The sequence below is a fragment of the Oryctolagus cuniculus genome, chromosome 7, assembly GCF_051225735.1.
Source record: "Oryctolagus cuniculus isolate XC-2025 breed Fujian yellow rabbit chromosome 7, ASM5122573v1, whole genome shotgun sequence".
Classification (NCBI taxonomy): domain Eukaryota; kingdom Metazoa; phylum Chordata; class Mammalia; order Lagomorpha; family Leporidae; genus Oryctolagus; species Oryctolagus cuniculus.
Window position 1 is genome coordinate 33,274,508 of NC_142873.1, and position 24,662 is coordinate 33,299,169.

Below are 24,662 nucleotides of genomic sequence, written 5' to 3' on the forward strand. Positions count from 1 at the left end.
AGCATGTCCCACTGTACCACAATGCTGGCTCCTAGAAAATGAATGACTTAATGGCAGGATTACAAGTCTAGAGGTTTCCAGTTTCTGGTTTTTTCTGTTTTGTTTTGTTTTGTTTTTGGCAGGCAGAGTTAGACAGAGAAAGAGAGAGAGAGAAAGGTCTTGCTTTTTGCTGTTGGTTCACCCTCCAATGGCCGTCACGGCTGGTGTGCTGCGGCCAGCGCATCGCGCTGATCCGAAGGCAGGAGCCAGGTGCTTCTCCTGGCCTCCCATGCGGGTGCAGGGCCCAAGCACTTGGGCCATCCTCCACTGCACTCCCTGGCCACAGCAGAGAGCTGGCCTGGAAGAGGGGCAACTGGGACAGAATCCGGCGCCCCAACCAGGACTAGAACCCGGTATGCCGGCACCGCAGGCAGAGGATTAGCCTAGTGAGCCGCAGCACTGGCCCAGTTTCTGGCTTTCAACAGAACTAAAGACAAGCTGGAAAATTCACAAAAATCTGCTGGGTTCTAAGGTGTAATTTGAAAAGTAAAAACTGAGTGACCTTGATATAACAAAAGTCTTTCCATCTCCCATCCACTTCATGCCAACGGATTCCTCAAAGTTTAGATCTACATGAATGATAAATCTTATTCTAGCATTAAGTAGTATCATTCAGACTCAAAATACTTGCGGGTACAGAGACCCATCTTTATCATCAAGAGATAAAGGTGGGGCCAGCGCTGTGGCGCGCAGCGGGTTAACGCCCTGGCCTAAGGCGCTGGCATACCATATGGGCTCCGGTTCAAGTCCTGGCTGCTCCTCTTCCAATCCAGCTCTCTGCTGTGGCCTGGGAAGCCACAGAAGGCAGTAGAAGATGGCCCAAGTCCTTGGGCCCCTGCACCCATGTGGGAGACCTGGAAGAAGCTCCTGGCTCCTGGCTTCAGATCGGCGCAACTCTGGCCATTGTGGCCAATTGGGGAGTGAACCATTGGATGGAAGACCTCCCTCTCTCTCTCTCTCTCTCTCTGCCGCTCCTCTTTCAGTGTAACTCTGACTTTAAAATAAATAAATCTTTAAAAAAAAAAGAGAGAGATAAAGGTAGGCTTTCTTCAGAACGGATAACATTGGGGCTGATGTATGGCACAGTGGGTTAAGCTGCCGCCTACAACTCCGGCATTCCCTGCTCCACTTCCAATCCAGCTCCCTACTAACGCACATGGGAAAGCAGAAGATGGCTGAAGCACTTAGGCCCCTGCCACCCATGTAGAGTTCCCGGCTCCTAGCTTCAGCCTGGTCTAGCCCTGGCCATTGCAGCCATCTGAGGAGTGAACCAGCAGATAGAATATTGATCTCTCTCCCTCTTTCCTCCCTGTAACTCTTTCAAATAAATAAATAAATCTTTTTTAAAAATGGTAATCTCAAACCTGTTTTGATCAACTTATACCACTCAGTGTAGATGTTATAATCCAAAAGAAACTAACACTTAAGAGACTTAAAAGAGGAAATCACTATGAAAGAATGATCAATAAAAGACCTGAGCATAAAAATAAATTAAATGAAATTAACATTTTGTGGGAAGTGGAATTTAAATATGATTTCAAACAGGAAAAAGGAAAATACAAACATTTCAGACTGAAATAAGAGCTTGTTCATGTATTTTTTAAGATTTATTTATTTATTCGAAAGAAAGAGAAAGGTCTTCCATCTGCTGGTTTACCCCCCACTTAATTGGCCACAATGGCCAGGCCTGGGACAAATCGAAGCAGGGAGTCAGGAGCTTCTTCCAGGTCTCCCAAGTGAGTTCAGGGGACCAAGCACTTGGGCCATGCTCCACTGCTATCCCCAGGCACATTAGCAGGGAGCTAGATTACGAAGTAGAGCAGCCAGGACTTGAACCAGTGTCCATATGGGACACTGGCATCATCGCAGGCGGCAGCTTTTATGCACTATGCCACAATGCCAGCCCCTGTTCATGTATTTTCACGAGGATAACAGTAGGTCAAATAACTACAGTAGTCTGAGCCCTCCAGATACATTTCAAAGAGTAATGTAACAGTTTTAAAATGTCAACATTTGGGGCCAGCATTGTGGCATAGTGGTGAAACCGCTGCCTGCAGTGCTGGAATCCCATATGGGCACCAGTTTGAGTCCTGGCTGCTTCATTTTCGATCCAGTTTTCTGCTATGGCCTGGAGAGCAGTGGAAGATGGCCCAAGTCCTTGGGCCCCTACACCCACGTAGGAGACCTGGAAGAAGCTCCTGACTCCTGGCTTTAGATGGCTGTTGTGGCCATTTGGGGAGTGAACTAGCAGATGGACCTTTCTTTCTTTCTCTGACTGTAACTCTATCTCTCAAACAAATAAAATCTTAAAAAAAAAGTCAACATTTACAATATATCAGAAAGTATTTCTTTTGCAACTCTTTCCTCATATGATGTCAAAAATGTGCAAATGGGGCCAGCGCCGTGGCTCAATAGGCTAATCCTCCGCCTGCAGCGCTGGCACACCGGGTTCTAGTCCCAGTTGAGGCACCAGATTCTGTCCCAGTTGCCCCTCTTCCAGGCCAGCTCTCTGCTGTGGCCAGGGAGTACAGTGAAGGATGGCCCAAGTGCTTGGGCCCTGCACCCACATGGGAGACCAGGAGAAGCACCAGGTTCCTGCCTTCGGATCAGCGCGGTGCGCCAGCTGCAGCGCACTGGCCACAGTGGCCATTGGAGGGTGAACCAACAGAAAAGGAAGACCTTTCTCTCTGTCTCTCTCTCTCACTGTCCACTCTGCCTGTCAGGGGAAAAAAAAAAAATGTGCAAATGGAGACAGAATTTTCCAAAAGCCCTTAGTGGCTATGAACTCAAACACATTTGAAAACCATGGTCGGAAGTCGGCACTCTTGCCCCCTACACTCTGGAACATGTTCTCTTTGCAAGGCTGCAAAGAGCCAGGAAGGGTCGCACCTGCTAAGGAAGGGGCAATCCTAGAGCCAACGGCTGAACTCTGGATCTCTAGACCGGTCAGGGCAAACTACACACAACCACCCCTCTCCCTGCTGTTCAGCCATGGGGTGAAGGGGGTGGTGGGGGGTGGGGGGTGGTTCAGAGCTGAGTGCTTACCTATGGACTGTTTAAAGCAATAACACCCTACTCTACAGTAAGACACAATAAAAGACTTCTGCTCCTGCCATGCCTGAGCCAGGCAGAACATGGGTAAGACAGAGAAGGTACTGCTAGTTATCTCTGCTGTAGAGGGCTGAATGCTAAAAGCATGGTGGGTCACAGAAACAGTATGGATACTTTGCCTGTAGCGCCAGGTGAGTAACCCACAGGAGACAATTGCTTTAATTAATTTATTTATTTATTTATATATGCCAAGGAAAGAGCATTTTAAACAGCCAGTTTGCAAAGCAGACTGTTTTCCAGAATTACCACCTTTCCCACTGTCACAATTCTCTCAAATCATACCTTAAACACTGCTAGGGAGTGGCCTGAAAGCCCAGGGCTGGAGGGCTTCGGGCAGCTGTTACTCAGGTTACTGCATCCATGTCTTCTGATGGTACCTTTAGGACTATTATCACTGCTTTGTCTTTCTCATGTTAGACTTTTACTCTCACATGTCTGTCAACTGATTGCTGGACCAGTTACCCCTCTCATTCAGTCTTCTAGAAAACCTGCTTTCTTCCTTTTTCCTTTCACGGACATTTTGCAGCCACTTGCTCATATGGAAATATTTCACTGTTTCAATTTTGTTTAAATTTGTTATTGTTTGATGTAGGACTGAAAGAATATTAACACATTTTCAAAGCTATCAAAGTATCTGTCAAAAACTTACTTGACAATGTGGCTGCTGTTAAGCAACGTTGTTGCCAAAAACTACATAAACACCTGTAAACCTCCTAAGAAAAACCTGTGGAGCACACATCTGGCACCGCAGTTAAAGCGACACTTGGGATGCCTGCATCTCACATTGGAGAGCCTGGATTCAAGTCCTGGCTCCACTCCCACTTTCAGGCTTCTACTGATGCACATCCTGGGAGGAAGCAGAGATGGATGACTGCAGTGGCTGGGACCCTGCCACCCACATGCAAGACCTGCACTAAATTCCCAGTTAACAGCTTCAGCCTGGACCAGCTCTGGCTGTTGTGAGCATTTGGGTTAGTGAACAAGCGGATGGGAGATCACTCTTTCTCTCTGCCATTCAAATAAATAAATAATTTTGTAAAAACTTGTAATTGCTAACCTAGATATATATAGATATATAGATATATTCCAAATGGGGATTTTTAATAGTTTTTTTTTAAGTTTTATTTATTTTATTTGAAAGGCAGAGTTACAGAGAGGCAGAGACAGAGAGAGGTCTTCCATCTGCTGAATCACTCCCCAAATGGCCAAAACAGCTAATCTGGGCTAGGCCAAACCCAGGAGCTCCAAACTCCATCCGAGTCTCCCACATGGGTGCAAGGGCCCAAGCATCTGGGCCACCTTCCACTGTTTCCCAGGCCATAGCAGAGAGCTGGATTGGAAGTGGAGCAGCCAGGACTCGAACCACATGGGATGCCAGTACTGCAGGTGGTAGCTTTACCTGCCTTGCCATAGCACCAGCCCCTTTAATAGATTTTTAATCTACTAGGTAGAAAAATTTTAGATGTAGCACCTTGGTTTTTGAAACAAGTGATGGATAACAGAAGATAAAAGTTTCTAACTGGCTTTCAGTAAAGCCACTGCATAATTGGGGGATGGGAACATCAAGATTCAGTAATAAGTGCTACAAATGATGAGTTTCTCCCACCTGGATCTTTTTATGGGATTTTTAATATATGATAGTGACTACATCAAAATTCAAAAGGCAGAACAGGGGCCAGTGCCGTGATGCAGGGGTTAAAGCCCCAGCCAGCAACACTAGCATCCCATATGGGTGCCGGTTCAAGTCCCAGCTGTTCCACTTTGGTTCCAGCTCCTTGTTAGTGTGCCTGGGGAAGCAGCAGAGAATGGACCAAGTCCTTGGGCCCCTGCACCCATGTGGGAGACCCAGAAGCTCCTGGCTCCTGATCGGTTCAGCTCTGGCCATTGTGGCTATTTGGGGAGTAAACCAGCAGATAGAAGACCTCTCCATCCCTACTTCTCTCTGTAACTGTATCTTTCAAATAAATAAAATAAATTTTTTAAAAAAAGGCTAAACTTAGACCAAGCCTTTCAATCATGTATTATCACCAAAGCTAGTTATCACCAAGGTCATCCAAAACTCACAAAATTAACAAGATTTTTAAAAATCAAACACTCTTTAATCACAACTATTATGTCAAGAATCAAAAGGTTTTAAGTCACTGAAAGAACTGTTTGCTTCATCTTTCTTGTGTCCTTTTATAAATCCTACTTTTGTACTTCTCAATTAATATATGGGTATATGTGTATAATTCAAATATACATAAGATGAAAATAAGATCAAATGCTTTAATAAGTCAGCTTATACATGTTTATAGGGATAGTCTCTCAAATCTTTTTATTTTTGCACTGAGTTTAAAAACTGAGACACAAGATTTCAAGACTTTAAGCAGTTCCAACAGCACCACTGCAGATGACTAGCAAAAAAAAAAAAAAAAAAAAAAGGGCGAGGCTTTCAGCAGTGGAATTCCCAAATACCATCTGTCTGTATCAAAGACAGTCACCAAGACCAGCCCCACAGAGCCATGGGGTCATGCAGAAGACCTCCACGAATGCTACGATGGGAGCTGGAGCTGGGTGGTCGGACAGGGTGAGCATCGGGAACGGAACGTCAAGTCACTCAAACAAGGGATACAGGGATACAGCTGCGGGGAAAGGAGCTGCAGGAGACCATGAGCCCTGCTGCGGCTGCTTCATTCCACCCGGCACTGTGACAGGCGAGGCGGAGTGAGCCACAGAATGCCTGGGGTGGGGGAGAAAGCGCAGCTGGCCAGGCAGCAGGTGTGGCTCAGACTGGGCAAGCAAGGGGTAGAGCTGCAGGGGGCTGGCATGGCTGGATCACAGGAGGCCTTCAGGATCAAGACAGCAGTTTGAGGGGATGGCAAACACACAAGGCCAGCTCAGAAAGACGGGGCGGGAGGACCAAACCCGTGCCCCAGTTCTGGGGGCACCCGATAGAAGGAGGGCGTGGAATATGTATCTCACGGCATTGGGATGGCTTCTGTGGGTACAGAAGCAGATCGGATGGGAGCCACGGTGACACGGTGCGCAGCACACTCTGAAGCACTCCCAAAGCAGCTGCTGACTCACGGTCAAGCTGAGCTGAGGTGCCGGCCCACACCTCTGAGGGCTGCAATTTCCTCTCTTGTCCTGTATTACTCATCCACAGACAACCTCCCTAAAAATACCTACACCAAGTGGCTGCTGCTTGTGGGGAAAGTTCACCAAAGGCACGGGTTTAGAAGAAAGAAAAAATCTGGGTCCCAGTCCTAGTTCTGAACTCATCCTCCGCTGCAGCCACCCATGACACCTGCCCTGTGGACTTCAAAGGGAAGAGCTCATCAAGCTCTTGAGTGATAAACTGGCTTGATAGGAAAACCAGCTTCAGCAGCTTGTAAGCAGTGAAACACTAGGACAGCTCTCTCCTATTCCCCCTTCTCAACCTCATATCCTTAATACAGCACTGTCTTACAGAATGTGTACTCAAGGGGCCGGCGCCGTGCTGCAGCGGGTTAGGGCCCTGGCCGGAGGTGCCGACAGCCCGTGTGGGGGCCGGTTCGGGTCCAGGCTGCTCCGCTTCCGGTGCAGCTCTCTGCTGTGGCCTGGGGGGGCAGTGGAGGATGGCCAAAAAAAAAAAAGAATGTGTACTCTGGTGGGGAAAGCAGACAGCCAGCACAGCACAAGGGAAAATGCGGCAAATCCATGGAAGCAAGAGAGATGGGAGAAAAGTGAATCTGAATAAGGAAATGGACAGCAGTGCTCCCTGGAGGGAGGAAGTCTTAACAGAGCTGAACCTTCAAAGAACTAAAGGCCACTGGGGACAGACTGAGCAGAAGTGTAAGCGAAAGCATCTCAGTGAGATGAGTCTGTGTGCAGCTGGCAGTGGGGGGAAATGAACACCCTGGCGCCCCTTTGGGGCATCTGTACCGTGCTGAAGTATTTCACCTGTTCTCTGGGCAAGTGTGGGGGTGGGTGGGGGAGGGGAAGGGGAAATCACCCAAGGTTTCCACAAAGGAGGATGACACACCTGGAGCTCACTAAGGGAGACCACTTCCTTTGATAGCACGCGAAGAGCAGAACAAAGCAAGGAGAGGAGTGGGCACCTAAAGTCATGGGCACACAGGAGGCAAAGAAATTTAAACTGGGGGGAGAGCCCACCCCCCTCACCCCCAGCGCTGTGGCACAGGGAGTAAAACCACTGCCTGCAATGCTGGCATCCTATATGGACGCTGGGTTCGAGACCCGGCTGCTCCACTTCCCATCCAGCTCTCTGCTATGGCCTGGGGAAGCAACAGAAGATGGTCCACGTGCTTGGGCTCCTGAACCCTCGTGGGAGACCTAGAAGAAGCTCCTGGCTTTGGATCTGCCCAGCTCTGGCCACTGCAGCCATTTGGGGAGTGAACCACGAGATGGAAGACCTCTTTCCTTCTCTCTCTGCCTCTGTCTCTCTCTAACTCTGCTTTTCAAATAAATAAATCTTAAATAAAAAAATAAAGTGTACTGGAGGATGTACATAGATTATATACAAGGACTGTGCCTTTAAAAAAAAGAAATTTAAATTGTTTTTTGCCTTTTGTGTTTTTCTTTTCTCTTTCCAGTGTTACTTCTTGCATCCAGCCCTGTCCTTTAGTAGGAAATTCAAGAATCTGGTTTTTTAACACAGTCACCATGGCTTTCTCAACCCCCAACCTGGAGGTGAGTTTTTTAACAATGGTTGGCCATGTGGGCCCAGCAAGAGTTTACTCTCAAGTTCTAATTCATCTCCACTTAGAAAATAAACTGCAAAACACAATACAGGGAGCTCCCTGGTCCTGGCATTTATGACCCAAATAATTTAGTCTGAGATAAAGTATTTGTACCCTGGGCAGCCACAACATTGAGACAAATTAGAGCCACGCTGGCAAAGGTATCCATCCCTCAGAGAAGCTGTGCTTCCAGAGAGAAGAGGGACCAGAGAGGAGTGCTGGGGCTATGGGGTGCAAAGCCATCTGCCTCTCCACTCCCTTTGGCTTTACATCCTGGAAAATGCAACATTCTTTCTGTAGTCATTTCTGAGTGGACCGTGCTAGCCTGTACTCTCTCCATGCCCTAGTCAACTCTTAGGGTAGTAGCAGCAACTGAACAGCCCTGGTCTGGTCCTAGCCCCACCATTACGAAGACGAATTGAAGACAGTATTAACTTCAGGCTGCATTTTTCTCAACTGTTGGATTCCAAAGGCTCTGAGGGTCCTTCGAGCTCTAAGTTATAAGTAATGGTCATGCTCTCAACCCTTTTCCCTCTCCCCAATGTCTTTAACCAGCACAGAGGCCCCTGCATCAGTATGCCAGGGGGAGACTTCCAAAGGAGGTAGGGTTGTTGCGGCTGATCATCAAAAAACAAAGAACTCTGTGAATCCCTTGCAGGAAAAGCAACAAAGACTGGAATAACAAAAATCAGGATATGCTTATAGTCAACTGCTTACCATATGGAATTTCAGAACTCCAACACCCCGGACTAAGTACATATACATAAAAAATAATATTAAGCAATGACAAAGTATCATATTCCAAAATGTACTTTTGGAAATGACAAGAAAACAGATCCATCCTTTCTGGGAACCCTCTCTACTCCTCCTCCTTGGTGAGAACTGGGGACAGCAGAGAATCAGCTGTTCCCCAATGGCTCACTTAACATTTAAAACGAATACTAATTATCAACTGTAAACAGGTAATCATTGAGAAACTCGCGGAATAATAGAATTATTCACCGTCCAGGGTCTCCGTTTTCCAGTCTGCCGCGACTAATAACTTATTTAGATGGTTTTCAAGGTCACTTCGTTTCTGAATGCCCCACTCATCTGCAAGTTTAAATAGCGTTCCTCCCCGAGAGGACCGGCCTTCGGACTGACTGCCTGGATCCCAAGTATATGCCAGGCACCGGGTTGGCAGCGCTGGGAACGCAGCCAGGGACAAAACAGGGTCCCGCGCAACAGGAAAACGCGAGGCCAACAACAGTTCTATAAGCCCGGGTCAGGCTTCCTGAAGGAGCTGGCTTCGAATTACCAGACGTGCCAGTGAAGAACACATTTAAAAATTCCTAATTAAAGAAAAAGACAAGCCCACCAGGGAGCAAACACAAGCAGGCGGGCTCGCAGCCCTGGCAGCCGGGGCACGAGGGTTAAGTTGGTCCATAAAGAAGTTCCGCCGCGTCCGCGCCGCCTCTGCGCCCCTGGCGCGCGCGTAAAAGCAAGATGGAGGAGGGGCTCCGGCCGAGGCGGCTCGCTGCGAAAACCTCGTGGCGCGCCTCATGGCGCCAACCCGCCTTCCTGCTCTGCCCTCCCCGGGCGCGGCAACACCTTCTGCCGCGCCGCTCCGAGCGCGGGACCCCGCTCCCCCGCGGCGCCCCTCCAGGAGCCTGGCTCCGAGCCAAGCCGGAGGCTGTTCCACCGCAGGGAAACAAGTACCGCATCTTAGGGGCGCAGAGAACAAGCCATCGGGGTTGGGGGGTGGGGGAGCTACTCCACCCTGTTCCACCTGCGGAGAAAGCCCGGGGCTCAGCTGGGAGGGCTCCCCTCGCCTAGCTGAGAAAACAAAGAAAACTGGTTCCGAGGGGAGGCAGACCCCCAGACGATGCCCCTTTTCCGCGGACGCAAGACACGCACGACCCGGACGAGTACTTGCAGCCGGCACAACTTTCTCATTGGAGCCGATCGCGTCTCCTCTTAGAGCCAAAACATCAGAAGCCCCCAGTAGTATCCCTTCGCTGATGTCCCTGTACCTATTCGACCCTCGGGCTTTCACCCCCACCCCGGGAGTTGGGGAGACCCGCAATCCCCAAGTGGGCTCCCGTTCCCCGGGACGCCGCCTCGCGCGTTCGCGCCACGCTTGCAGCCCTCCTGGGCCGGCGTCCCGCTCGCTCCGCCCTTGGCGCCCAGGCTGCGCCGCAGGGCGCGCACGTCCGCGCGAGACCAGGGGAGGGGGCGCCCTCGGGGTCTGGTGGGGGGCCCTGCGGAACGCCCTCTCCCCTCACATTGGACTTGTGAGACAATAAGCATCCGCTCTCGCCGCCCCTCCCCCCATAGGACCCGGGCCACGAGTTACCGCCGCGGCCGAGCGCAGCGAGAGGGAGCGCGCCCGTCCTGCCACCGTGGCCGGGGACCTCCGGGGCCTGGGCGGCCCGGGTCGCCCGCACCGCGACGCCTCGGGGCCCGCGCGGGGGCAGACGCGGGGCCGCTCGCGAAGGAGGCGCGCGGGCCACGCGGTGGCTACCGCAACTGACACGGGCCGCGGCCGCCGGCCACATGCGCCGCCCGGTCCGGGCCGAGAAGGGTGCGCGGCCGCGGCCTGCCATACCTTGCCGCTGGCCGTGCCCCCGCTGACGCCGATCAGGAAGGGCTCGCCGCCGTTGGGCTGCTGGTGGTTCTGTAGGGTCTGCTCGCTGTCCCCGGCCATGGCTCGCGCCGCCCCTCCTCCCACTGCTGTGCGAACGGACGCACGCTCCCCGCCCGTGCCCGCGCCGGCTCCCTCCGCTGCCCGCAGCCGCCGCTGCCTGGGCCAAGGCTGCCGTCGCCCGCCCGCTGGCCGCTCGGAGCCCGCTGGTGGCGCTGGGTTTCCCGCAGGAGCCGCGAGCCTTCCTCTGCCCGCAGCGGCCGGCCCGGTTTACATCCCAGGCAGAGGTCAGCGTGATGCTGCTGCTCCAATCCGGCGGGCAGCGCGCTGCTATTCGCCGAGGCGGAGGCGGCGAGGCGGCGGCCCCAGCCTCCGCCCCTCCCGGGCCCCGCCGCCGCCGCCGCCGCCCGCGGGCTCTGGGAAAGGTGCGAGCCCAGCCTCCTCCCCACCCGCCCTTAACCCTTTCTCCGGCGCCCTCCGGCAGCACCCCCCCAACACCACCACCACCTGGGGGAAAGAGGCCGGCTGCTGCGCGTTCCTGTGGCGCGCCACCACCCGTTTCCAGCGGGATGCCGAGCCAGCGAGCCCTGGCTCCGTGGGCAGGTCAGATAATGGAGGGGATTGAGAAGCTGCATTAGAGCTTGAGTAGCTACATTAGAGCAAGCTTGGAAGGTGAGGCTGAAACAAAGAGTTAATGTCATTTACCCACCATCCAGGCCAAAAACTTGTGTTTTCAGAAGATGAGATCTCTCCTTTCCACCACCACCACCACCACCCCCCATTTGCCAAAATAACATGTCAGCCGTTGGCTTTAGATATTTCCTGCCTTGGAAACCCCCAGACGCCGTTCTGTCCAGCAGGCCTGTCCTCGTGTGACTCTGCAGAGAAGGGTGCCCTGTCTCTGAAAATCCAAACCACGGTCCCTCATCCCAGGCACTGAGGTTCCTGTGCAGTGAGGCTTTGTGGGAACGTGAAAATAACCTTTCCTGCCATGCTGTCCTGTCAGTGCCTTGGATGGAACTGTTTTTTCAGAGATCAGCGATTCGGCACTTTGTTGGAAATGGGGCACCAGCTAGTGCCAGAGAGCGCTCAGCCTCCAACTCTGGAGCCAAACTTCCCAGCTCACATCAGGGACCATGAGCACGTTAGTCTTCCTGGGCCTCGGTGTTCCCATCTGTGAAATGGCAATAATGATGACAGTGCACTCCCTAGAGTTTTGTCAGGATTCCATGAATCAGTCTGTGTAAAGTCTTAGAATAGTGCCCGGTAAGGACTGAGACCCTCTGGTAGTGCTGGAAGGCAAAGGGCCCCTGAGGGGTGGAAACTGGAAAGGGAAGTTTGGGCAGGGCAAGCCTGGGCCAGACTAGAAACTTCCAGTCCCTGCTTCTGTGAATTCAGGATGGGTAACAAGGAGCTGATGGGCCCTTAGAGTCTAAAACTGAACTCAAGTCCATAGCATAATCTTAGTAAACTACCTTGGGTGGAAAACTATGTTGAAAAACATCACTAAAGAAAATTAAAATGATCAGAAAACAAAAACATTGTTTCCACTTTTTTGTTTTTGTGTGTGTGGTTTTTTTTGTTTTTTTTTTTTTTTGTTGTTGTTGTTGTTGTTGTTGTTTTTTAATTGACAGGCAGAGTGGACAGTGAGAGAGAGAGACAGAGAGAAAGGTCTTACTTTGCCATTGGTTCACCCTCCAATGGCCGCTGCGGCCTGCGCCCTGCAGCTGCTGATCCGAAGCCAGGAGCCAGGTGCTTCTTCTGGTCTCCCATGTGGGTGCAGGGCCCAAGCACTTGGGCCATCCTCCACTGCACTCCCTGGCCACAGCAGAGAGCTGGACAGGAAGAGGAGCAACTGGGACAGAATCCGGCGCCCCAACCAGGACTAGAACCCGGTGTGCCGGCGCCACAGGCAGAGGATTAGCCTATTGAGCCGTGGTGCCGGCCTGTTTCTACTTTTGAAATGGTTTAGATTGCCATCCAACAGCAAACTCCAGGGCAGCTCAGACAGGAGACTAAGATGAGGAGCATGGTTACAGGTGTTAGAGGCAGAGCATACTAGGAGGAGGAGGGTGCCCTACCATGTGGCTGTGCAGCGGTGGGTTTTGGTTGATGCTTGACCTCTTCTCCCCAGAAACTCTTCTCCATTACAGAGGTCGGACTTTGACAGAACTCTGCACAGCCCAAAATAAGGCCTGCTGGGATTTGGAACTTGGACCCACAGCTAAGGGTTAACATGGGGCTCTTAGGTAGCTGGGAGAAAGAAGGCGAGGACAAAGCAATGGCACAACCTTCATGAGTGCTTCCTAGTCCTCGGCTTCCTTATCATCACTGTAGCTTTTTTCCATAATCTTGTAAAAATTTCAAACACAGTTGAAAGACCTGACAGTAAACACGGACTGCCTACCGCCTCGACCCCACCATCACCACTGCACCATTCTCTATCACATCACCAGTCCTCTGCCCGCCCCCTCCTCTTTCAAGAACTTTTTGTCCTAGTACTTATTTCCCTTTGCTTTGTTAGTTTGAATCAGCTTCCTCCAAACTGAGCTACATGTGTATTTTTTTAAGTGCTTTATACCTAACACCTAGAACAGTTTCTGGTAGGACCTCAATAAGTATGTGCTGAATGAATGAAGAGGCACCATGTCTAATGTCTACATTTGCCAGACTCACTCAGCAGAATGGCAGGCAAGTACAGGACTGGTAAATGAATGGATGAACAGACAGGCAAGTACCAGGGCACACCAAGGAAACACTTTTTCACCCTTTTGAAAACAAAGATGGTGTTCCTTTGATTATGTCCATGCAGTTACTATGGTTTGTAAATATTTTGCTTTTCTGGCATTCCAGAATAAGTGTAAATGCCTACATCTAGTCCTGGTGTATCTAGTAACTAGTCCAGCTGACTCAGCTGAACTAACACACTACACTTCCCTGCTCCTTGTTTAATAATAATATTTTATCTCGGCGTGAGATAATGTACATCACCGTGCTCCGACAAAAACCAAAAGCCTGCTCTAGCAAGGTAAGGCCTAATTAGTGGAGGAGAGCCGGCTGCACCCTGTGCTCCTTGTTTTCACTTTGCTTCACTTTCCCTAGGGCTGGCTTGCCTACACACAAGGAAGTTACCAGTGCACATTTAAATGATTAAGAATACTCTCAGCACCAGTGACCTCAACAAGGACTTTTGCATCTCTGCTCTCTACAAGGCGAGGCAAGCTGCCTGCGCTATTCCCCATGCTGTGTCATCCTCTCGTGGGAGTCTGGTCACCAAATCCCATAGCTAGGGATGTTCAAATCACATTTGCGCCTACAGTAGCAATTATACTGCAGGTTCTGAATTAAGTGATTTTTGAGCTGCCTTCTTTATCCTTCCATTAAGAGAAAAAAAATCAGATATTTTAAATAAAATCCAGAGTTAAAACTCAAGGAAATATATTTTCTCATTCTCTGTGATCTTTCTTTGTTCTTTATACAGATTTCAGTCTGATCAAATTCTGGCCTGGTTAACATTTGGGGATGAAGTCAGCATGAGTATGCAACTGCAGCTGTAGCCGAGGAGCACTTAAGACACATTGCTGTTGACCATTTTTGCCTGCCTGCCTGCTCTCCTTAAGTAGCCACAGTTCTGAACCACACAGGAACATTACATTTTGCATCCAAAAGAAATGTTCTACCTCTGGGTGCTTCATGCACTATGATCAATTCTCTATTTGCTTATCTCATTTTCCAACCTGAAAAATAGTTATCACCCTTCAGCGTGTATCCAAAGCATTTGTTCCCTGGGTTGCCTTTCCAATTGCTTTCCACCGTTTATCCATCAGCAATTGCTTTGACAGATCATCAGTGCTGTTCTGCACAGATGACCAGATAGTAAAGCCACTTCAACAGCTAGCTCTGTGACCTTAATCAATCACTCTCTCAGATGCAGTTAGGCAACACAATACAAGTATCGTCTGGTTTCAGACAAGCAGTAGCAGTGGCATCTGCCTGGGCTCCACCCCAGAACTAGTGAATCAGAGACTCCGGGGGTGGGGCTCAGAAATCTGTGTTATATAAGCTTCCCGGGTGATTCTAGTGCCCACCTGAGTTTGAGAACCAGTGATGTAGTGCAAAAAAAAGGAATAAACCCTGGGCTGGCGCCGTGGCTCACTTGGCTAATCCTCCACTGCAGTGCTGGCATCCCATATGGGCACCGGGTTCTTGTCCCGGCTCCTCCTCTTCCAGTCCAGCTCTGCTGTGGCCCGGAAGGCAGTGGAGGATGGCCCAAGTGCTTGGGCCCTGCACTCGCATGGGCGACCAGGAGGAAGCACGTGGCTCCTGGCTTCGGATCGGCACAGCGCACCAGCCGTGGAGGCCATTTGGGGGTGAACCAACGGAAGGAAGACCTTTCTCTCTGTCTCTCTGTCTATAACTCTACCTGTTAAATACATTTAAAAAAGAAAAGGAAGTAACCCTAGTCAGTAAACCAAGGTTTGTAGCCTTGCTTTGCTACTGGTTTTGCAACCTTAGACAAGTTACTCGATTCCTGCAAACCTCAGTTTCTCTGACTGTTAAATGATACCTAGCTTGTAGGATGGTTGTGAAAATGGACCAACACTAGCTTATAGCAGTTGTTAAGTAAGTCCCATTTCCCTTCCCTCCCATTTCTATCACAGCTCTCTTATCATCACAGATATCCACCATTTAGTAATCGGTAGTTCCAAAACTAAGAACTCCTAATTCTCAAGAGCACTTTTGAATAAAAATTAAATGATAATTTTGTCCAAAGCAGGCAAATCTATAGGGTCAGAAGTAGCTTAGTGGTTACCTACAGCTAATAGGAGAGGGACAAGGGGAATGACTGCAAATAGGTTCTAAATTTTTTTTAAGATTTATTTATTTACTTGAATGGCAGAATTATATAGAGAGGGAAGGAGATAGAGATAGAGATAGAGAGAGAGAGAGAGAGAGAGATAGAGAGAGAGAGAGAGAGATTTCATCCACTGGTTCACACCTCAACTGGCCACAACAGCAGGAGGCTGGACCATGACAAACCAAGGAGCCAAGAACTCCATCTGGGTCTCCCATGTGGATGGCAGGGGCCCAAGTACTTGAGCCATCTTCTGCTGCTATCCTAGGCACAATAGCAGGGAACTAGATCAGAAGCAAAACAGCTGGGACTTCAACTAGCTCCCATAGGGGACACTGGGATCCCATGTGGTGGCTTAACCCAGTTCAGAATTTCTTTTTGTGATGAAGAAAATGTTCTAGAATTGATTGTCAGAGAGGTTGTACAGCTTTGAATATAGTAAAAGCCACTGATGAGTACAATTTAATCAGTGAATTATACGTGAATTACATCCTCAGAAAGCTGAGATAAAGCTCTGTCTTGATCAACGAAGTTTCAAAAATAGGTGTCAGTGTGGGCATTTGGTACAGCAGCCTACATTACCGCTTGGGACCACCACATCCCATAGCTCGGTCAACTCTCGAGAGCTATCCTGCTTCCTATCCAGTTTCCTGCTAATGTACATCTTGGAAGACAGCAGATGAAGGCCCAAGTACTTGAGTTCCTATCATCCTTGTGGGAGATCCAGATAAGAGTTCTGGGCAGGGGGCTGGCACTGTGGCATTGTAGGCTAAGCCTCTGCCTGTGGTACCAGCATCCCATATGGGCGCCAGTTCGTGTCCCGGCTGCTCCTCTTCCAATCCAGCTCTCTGCTATGGCCTGGAGAAGCAACAGAAGATGGCCCACGTGTTTGGGCCCCTGCACCCACATGGGGGGCCCAGAGGAAGCTCCTGGCTCCTGGCTTCGGATCTGCCCTGCCCTAGCCATTGGGACCATTTGGGGAATGAACCAGCAGATAGAAGACCTTTCTGTGTATCTCTCCCTCTTTTGTAACTCTACTTCTCAAATAAATAAATAAAATATTTAAAAAAAATAGAGTTCTGGGCTCCTGGTTCTGGCCTGGCCCAGCCCTGATTATTGTGGGCATTTGGGGGGTAAGCCAGTAGATGGAAGATCTTTCTATCTCTCTGCCTTGCAAATAAAAATTTTTAATTTTTAAAGTTACTTTCTTTAATTCCTTTTTTTTTTTTTTAAGTGTCAACAAGTAGGCTAGGAGAGGGAGTTTTTTAGGAACTGGGAACAGATATGGACAAAATACCTAAGCATTTGAAAGACAATGTGAGAGAATTTTGTAACCCTACCAAACATTTTACAAATGCAAGTTAGTTATTTTGTTGAATTCACATACTCTCCCTGATGAAAGATAACAGTCAGGGCCCTCATTGTGTTGTAGAGATTAAGTTGCTATCTTAAAGCTGGGCATCCCATACGAACACCAGTTTGAGTTCCAGCTACTCCACTTTCTGATCCAACCCCTACTAATGCACCTGGGAAAGCAGCAGAAGATGGCCCAAGTGCTTGAACCCCTGCACCCACTTGGAGGGCTGAAATGGAGTTCTAGGCTCCTGGCTTCAACCTGGCCCAGACCCAGCCATTGCAGCCATTTCAGGGAGTGAACCAGCGATGGAAGATCTCTCTCTCTCTCCCTCCGGCCCCTCCTCCCACTCCATAACTCTGCCTTTCAAATAAATAAATAAATAAACATTTAAAACAAACAACAACAACAAAAAAGATAATAGTCATTTAACAGCTCTTAAATTTTACTTGATTCAACTTAGAAGTTCCATTATGTCCCAAGAAGCCTTTACAGACATTTGAAAGAGTTAACATGCAGATGTTAGCTCAAGATTTTCCAATATCTTTTTCTTTCCTCCCCATACCAGGACATACTTTCTAGTGGATTCTTTGAAAAGAGGCTGAGATAAAGTCAATAATTCGGTTGCCTTGCCCAGCCTGCATCCAATTAGAGTAGTTCCCAGCAAGCATCTTGTTTGTTTGTTTGTTTGTTTGTTCAATTGAAAGGCAGAGTTAGAGGAGAAACGGACCTTCCATCCAGTGGTTCAGCCTCCAAATTGTCACAACAGCCAGATCTGGCCCACGCCAAAGTTAGAAACTCTATCTGGGTCTCCCACATGAGTGACAGGGGCCCAAGTACTTGGGACATCTTCTGTGACTTCCCAGGAGCATTAACAAGGTGCTGGACTGGAAGCGGGACAGCTGGGACTTAAACCAGCACTCCAATATGGGATGCCAGCATTGCATGCTGCAGCTTAACCCACTGCATCAGGATATCGGATCTCGGCACCTTTTTTTTTTTTTTTTTTTTTTTTTTGACAGGCAGAGTGGACAGTGAGAGAGAGAGACAGAGAGAAAGGTCTTCCTTTTGCCGTTGGTTCACCCTCCAATAGCCGACGCGGTGCGCTGTGGCCGGCGCACCACGCTGATCCAACGGCAGGAGCCAGGTACTTCTGGTCTCCCATGGGGTGCAGGGCCCAAACACTTGGGCCATCCTCCACTGCACTCCCTGGCCACAGCAGAGAGCTGGCCTGGAAGAGGGGCAACCGGGACAGAATCCGGCGCCGCGACCGGGACTAGAACCCGGTGTGCCAGTGCCGCAACGCCGAGGATTAGCCTAGTGAGCCACGGCACCGGCACCTCGGCACCATTTTATTCACTATGTTCTAAGCTGTTTAGCCTCATGCTGTTCACAGGTCTTATTCTAGACTCGTCTGACTCTTTGCTTTCCTGTCCCCAAACTAAATCCCTACTATCCCACTTTTCTTTTCTTTAATGTCTTATTTATTTGAAAGACAAAGTTACAGAGAGAGAAGGAGAGAGCGGCCATTGGAGGGTGAACCAACGGTAAAGGAAGACCTTTCTCTCTGTCTCTCTCTCTCTCACTGTCTATTCTGCCTGTCAAAAAAAAAAAAAAAAAAGCAGAGCAGGCAGGACTGGCTCTCTGACATCACAGCCACAGCTCCACCTGCTTCACCACAATGTCAGACTGTATTTTGTTTGCTTGTTTGGTTAATTTTTAGTTATTTGAAAACAAAAATCAACAGACAGAAGTCTTCCATCTGCTAGTTCACTCTCCAAGTGCCCATAGCAGCCAGGACTAGGATAGGCCAAAGCCTGCAGCCCAGAATTCAATCCAGGTCTTCCACGTGAGTGACAGGAACTCAACTACTTGAGTCATTACCTGTTGCATCTCAAGGTAGGAATAATCAGGAATCAGTAATGAAGCCAGGACTCAAACATAGGCACTCCAATATGGGATGCAGGTATCCCAAGCAGCACATTGAACCTAACACTTGGCCTTCAATCTCCAAATAAAAACCTTAGGACATAATTTCAACATGCTTTGCCTCGTTTCAGACTCTCAGTTCATAAAGTAGAACACAAGAGTATACAAATTCAATATGATTCTAAATTATGATAGTGATACAATGGAATGAAAGAACCAATTTTTGACTCGATAATAAACAGCTTAATCAGCTCTAGTCAAAAGTTTAACACCTCTTATGGAAATTATTCTTATTTTTCTTCCCAGGTTTTCTTTTCTTTTTCTTTTTTTTTTAAAGAATCATCATTATAATAACTTTAATTTATCTTGCATTTTACAGAAGTCTACGAACAATTTTTAAAAAGCACTTCCTGGGGCCGGTGCCGTGGCTCACTTGGTTAATTCTCTGCCTGCAGCGCCGGCATCCCATATGGTCGCCGGGTTCTAGTCCTGGTTGCTCCTCTTCCAGTCCAGCTCTCTGCTGGTGGCCCGGGAAGGCAGTGGAAGATGGCCCAAGTGCTTGGGTGCCAGCACCTGCATGGGAGACCAGGAGGAGGCACCTGGTTCCTGGCTTCCGATCGGCGTAGCTCTGGCTGTGGCAGCCATTTGGGGGGGGGGGTGAACCAACGGAAGGAAGACCTTTCTCTCTGTCTCTCTCACTGTCTAACTCTGTCAAAAAAAAAAAAAAAAAAAAAAACACCTCCTTACCCCATTATGATTTTCTGACAGTTGTTAAAGTAAGCAATGAGTATGTCAACTTTATTTTTTTCTACTCAACTTCCAAGATATACAACAAATTACCTACCTGATGTAATGATGTAATGATGTTACCAAAAAAAAAAAAAAAAGACTCGTCCTTTATTCAGTCCCTTAAAACACTAATTTCTACTACTTAGGGCCCTGTTGTTTCCAGGTATGTTATGAATGCAGCTCTGTGACCCCATTCGAACATCAGCCTGGCCCACCAACGTCAGCCCCCACCACATTTCTTAGGGTTGCTAGTACCTTTTTTACCAACTCATTCCTCATGAGCAAGCAGTGTGTCTTCCAGGCTTCCCACGTGAACATAATTTTCTGACAGCTCTTCTTGCCTCATATCATTTACTGCATGGACAGTCTGTTAGGGCTAGGTCAGGTATTTCCACCTTTTTGAGTTGGCCATTATTTTTCCTGGGTTTCTAAAAGCCCGCAACAAGTTTACCAGATCTGGAGACCTGGGTAGGGTATCAAATCTGTATTGAGCAAGTGCTCCCACATTGCTGATTTCCTGTCATTTCAATGTTCTATTCTGGCTTCCTTGGTTAAGCACCTTTAAATATTAATCCCAGAGAGGGGCTGGTGTTGTGGTACAGAGGGCTAAGTCTCTGCCTGCAATGCTGGCATCCCATATGAGCATTGGTTCAAGCTCTGGCTACTCCCTGCTAATGTGGAGGGCAGCAGAAGACGGCCCAAGTACATGGGCCCCTGCCACCTACATAGTAGACCCAGGTGGAATTCCAAGCTCCTAGCCTCTACCTGGCACAGCCTGGCCATTGCAGCCATTCAGGGAGGGAACCAGCAAATGGAGGATCTCTCTCTCTCTCTCTCTCTCTCTCTCTCTCTCTCTGTCTTTCCATCTCTGTAATTCTACCTTTCAAAGAAATAAAATAAATCTTTAAAAAATAATAAATAAAATAAATATTATGGCTGGCGCCATGGCTTACTAGGCTAATCCTCCACCTGCGGCGCTGGTACCCTGAGTTCTAGTCCCAGTTGGGGCCCCGGATTCTGTCCCGGTTGCTCCTCTTCCAGGCCAGCTCTCTGCTGTGGCCTGGGAGTGCAGTGGAGGATGGCCCAAGTGCTTGGGCTCTGCATCTGCATGGGGGACCAGGAGGAAGCACCTGGCTCCTGGTTTTAGATCGGCTCAGCACGCTGGCTGTGGCAGTCATTTGGGGGGTGAACCAACGGAAGGAAGACCTTTCTCTCTCTGTCTCTCTCTCTCACTGCCTAACTCTGCCTGTCAAAAAAATAAATAAAATAAATAAATAAATATTAATCCCAGGAATACTTCCCTGTCTCCTCCTAAGTCTTGCAACTCCTTAATTATGTAGTGTCTTCCTCCCTTATCTGACCCAGCCAGATTTACCAGCCAGGTAGCCAGGAGAGGAGGTGGAGGTGAGCTCCAGAGGAAGGCAGCTGTCACCAGCGTGGTGGAAAGGTCAGCTCTTGTTAGGGGCGTGTTAGGGACATGGGCTCCTCTGCAAGCCCGGAGGGCCCTGGAGCATGACGGCTGCAGAAGCCAGGATTGTCAAGGCACCCACCCGGCAGCTCCATCCATGTTTCTGGATGCTTGCTTTTCAACATCAAGCCCCTGATCCTCACCTGAGCCCTTGTTTGGGCTGAGCAACACAAACAGCTCTGGAGCCCTAAGACTCTGATGCTCAGGTCTTCGGCTTGTTGCTCACATGTGCCTGCCGTTTTGCTGGAAGAGACAAGGGCCTCTTTGCAAGCCACCAGGCAAGTTCTCCGAATCACACACTTAACCATTTAACTGCTTGTTAACAGTGCTCTGTTCCTCATTGCCCTTCTGTAGAGCATCGTCACAACTTAGCAGCAACCGGCCAACTCCGCTGTCTTTGTGAGCATCATTCCCCCATATTTTGGAAGGCCCAAAACACTACATCTGCCACAGCAGTCCCTTCCATCAGCATTCCCCTCACTTGTGAAATCTTCAGCAACTGAGCTGCCACTTTGTTCCATGATCCTCTTCCAAACCAGGACAATATACTCTTTTAAAGATTTATTTATTTAAAAAGGCAGAGCCACAGAGAGGCAGAGGCAGAGGCAGAGGCAGAGGCAGAGGCAGAGGCAGAAAGAGAGAGAGAGAGAGAGAGAGAGAGAAGAGAAAGATAAAAGTCTTCCAACAGCTGGTTCACTCCACAGATGGCCACAAAGGCTGGAGCTGCACTGATCCAAAGCCAGTAGCCAGGAGCTTCTTCCGGGTCACCCACGCAGGTGCAGGGGCCCAAGGAAGTGGGCCATCTTCCACTGCTTTCCCAGGTCATAATAGAGAGCTAGTTCAGAAGTGGAGCAGCCAAGACTGCTGGCACTGCGGGTGGTGGTTTTACCCACTACACCACAGTGCCGACCCCACAATATACTCTTTATATGCTGGACAGTATGTAAGCTGTTCCTAGGTCCCCACCTTACTGCATATTTTAAAATGTATTTCTTTGAGAGATAGACTCCCCAAATGCCCACATGACTAGGACTCTGCCAGGGCTAAAGCTAGAAACCAGGAACTCAATCCAGGTCTACTATGTGGAAACCCAACCACTTGAGCCATCACCTGCTGCCTCCCAGAGTCTGCATTAGCAGGAAGCTAGAGTCAGGAGCTGGAGCTGGGCATCAAATCCAGGTACTCCAATAATTCCAATATGGCACACGAGCATCTTAACCACCGTCTCAACTGCTAAGTGAAATGCCCACCTGTTGGGCCAGAATTCTAGCGCAGCAGCATCCCATATCACAGTGCCAGTTCTAGTCCTGGCTGCTCTGCTTCCAATTCAGCTCCTTGCTAATGTGCCTGGGAAAACAGCAGATTATAGTCCAAGTACCTGGGCCCCTGCCACCCACATGAGAGACCCAGATGGCTCTGGCCCAGACCTGGCCATTGCAGTCATTGGGGGGAGTGAACCAGCAGATGGAACATCTCTCTTTCTCTCTTGTATCTCCCTTTGTCTTTTGATGCATGCTCTTCCTTTCAAATAAATAAATACATATATTTTTTAAAATGCCCACCCCAGGGTCGGTGTTGTGGTGCAGTGGTTTAAGCCACTGCATCACAATGCTGGCATCTCATATGAGTGCCATCTCAAGTCCTGGCTGCTCCACTCCTGATCTATTTCCCTGCTAATGCACCTGGGAAAACATCAGAAGATGCTCTAAGGGCTTAGGCCCTGACATCTACCCATCTACCTGGATTTCCTGGCTCCTGGCTTCACCCTGGCCCAGTCTTGGCCATTGAGGCCATTTGGGGAATGAACTAGCAAACAGTAGACCTTTCTCTTTCACTCTCTCTCTCTCTCTCTCCTCTCTCTCTCTTTCCTCTTCTTCTCTTTCCTTAATCTGCCTTTCAAATAAATTAATAATTCTTTTAGAATGCCCACTCCTTACCACCTGTTTTGTTGAATCACTCCTGGGACCATTTGTGTTGTTCAGGGTCCCAGGAAATAGATGCCAACATGGAATGACACATCCAAAGAGTTTATTAGAGGGAAATGACTGTGAGAACTGGGGAGAGAGATGGGAAAGGTTGGGAAAGCCATCACACAAGGCTTACAGGTTGGGGAGAAGCATACTAGACAGCTGTGCAGATTAAGAAAGAGCAAAGTTGTTGGAAGTCCTCAAGTCAAAGTTCTTGACAATCAGAAAAGCCCCATATCTTCCAAGAATGAGCCTACCTTACTATACCAGCTACCTACAGTCCTTGGCTTGGAGCAAATACAACAGTTGACCTCAGAACACATTAGCTGGGGTTTTTGGTTAGTTGTATTCCTTTAGATGGAAGTCTCTGAGGCATTTTCCCTGGCCAGCACATATTGAGAGTGAAGTACTGAAATCTCCAACCAAACCAGTATTCTATTTTTTCCAGTTATGTCAGTATTTTTTTTACTTTATGTATTTAAAGGCCCTTCAATGTGGTACATATATATTTATAATATTTATATATTTTTTTCATTATGAAATATCCAGGGTTGGCATTGTGGCATTGCAGGTTGAGCCACCACCTGCGACTCTGGCATCCCACATAGGCACTAGTTTGAGTTTCAGTGGCTCCAATTCTAATTCAGCTCCCTGCTAATGTACCTTGGTAAGCAGTGGTAGATAGCCTAAATACTTGGGCCCCTGCACCCATGTGGTAGATTCAGATGAAGCATCTGGCTTCCGCCTGGCCCAGCCAGACCATTTGTAGAGTAAACCAGTGAATGAAAATCTATTTCTCTCTCATTTTCTCTCTCTCTCTCTCTCTGTAGCTCTGCCTTTCAATTAAATAAATAAACCTTTTACAAAGTCCCTGTTTGTCTCTAGTAATACTCTATGTCCTAGAGCCTATTTTCTCTGATACTAGTATAGCCTCTCCAGCTCTCTTAAGATTATTGTTTGCATGGTATATCATTCCATCTTTTAATTTTTTTTTTTTTTTTGACAGGCAGAGTGGACAGTGAGAGAGAGACAGAGAGAAAGGTCTTCCTTTTTCCGTTGGTTCACCCCCCAGTGGTCGCTGTGGCCCGCACGCTGCGGCCGGTGCACCACACTGATCCAAAGCCTGGAGCCAGGTGCTTCTCCTGGTCTCCCATGCAGGTGCAGGGCCCAAGGACTTGGGCCATCCTCCACTGCACTCCTGGGCCACAGCAGAGAGCCGGACTGGAAGAGGAGCAACCGGGACAGAATGTGGCGCACTGACCTAGAACCCAGTGTGCTGGCACCGCAAGTGGAGGATTAGCCTATTAAGCCGTGGCGCCGGCCTCCATCTTTTAATTTTAATGTATTTTTGTGCCTATAAATCTAAAGTGTCTCATGGGCAATGTATATATAATGTATCTTGCTTTGTTATATAGCATAACAATCTATGGTAGATCCCTAACAGGTCTGCTTGGAAAATGTTCTCTTATGTTTGCATGTCTACTAATGTCTTTATTTCAATTTTCTTTTTAAAAAACAGTTCTGTTGATATGGAATTCTTGGTTGAGAGGTTGTTTTGCTTTGTTTTGCTTTCAGCACTTTAGATTTGTCATTCCACTGTCCTTTAGGACTCCATTGTTCTAATTCAGCTAATAATTGAGCTGTTGCCCTACCTATGATGAGTCATTTTTCTCTTGCTGCTTTCAAGACTTTCTTTTTTTTCTTTTTCTTTTTTTTTTTTGGTTTCTGGCCTTCAGAAATCCAACTATGATATGTCTAGGTGTGGTTCTCTTTTTGTTTCTGCAAATCAAGTTTCATTGAGCT

The 24,662-nt window shown here is 48.6% G+C and overlaps 1 protein-coding gene across 2 annotated transcripts in view; it reads right to left on the bottom strand.

The window, feature by feature from the left end:
* The window catches only part of UCK2 (uridine-cytidine kinase 2), a 127,872-nt gene that overhangs the window by 66,699 nt on the left and 36,511 nt on the right, over nucleotides 1-24,662 (bottom strand). The window contains exon 1 of one of the 2 annotated variants that reach the window (XM_051858423.3): nucleotides 10,462-10,893. The exons of the other annotated variant lie outside the window; for it this stretch is intronic. Within the exon in view, the coding sequence (XP_051714383.1) occupies nucleotides 10,462-10,560 (99 nt within the window). The 5' untranslated portion in view covers nucleotides 10,561-10,893. Of the gene's footprint in view, nucleotides 1-10,461; nucleotides 10,894-24,662 lie in introns of those variants that run through there. 2 annotated transcript variants of the gene reach the window in all.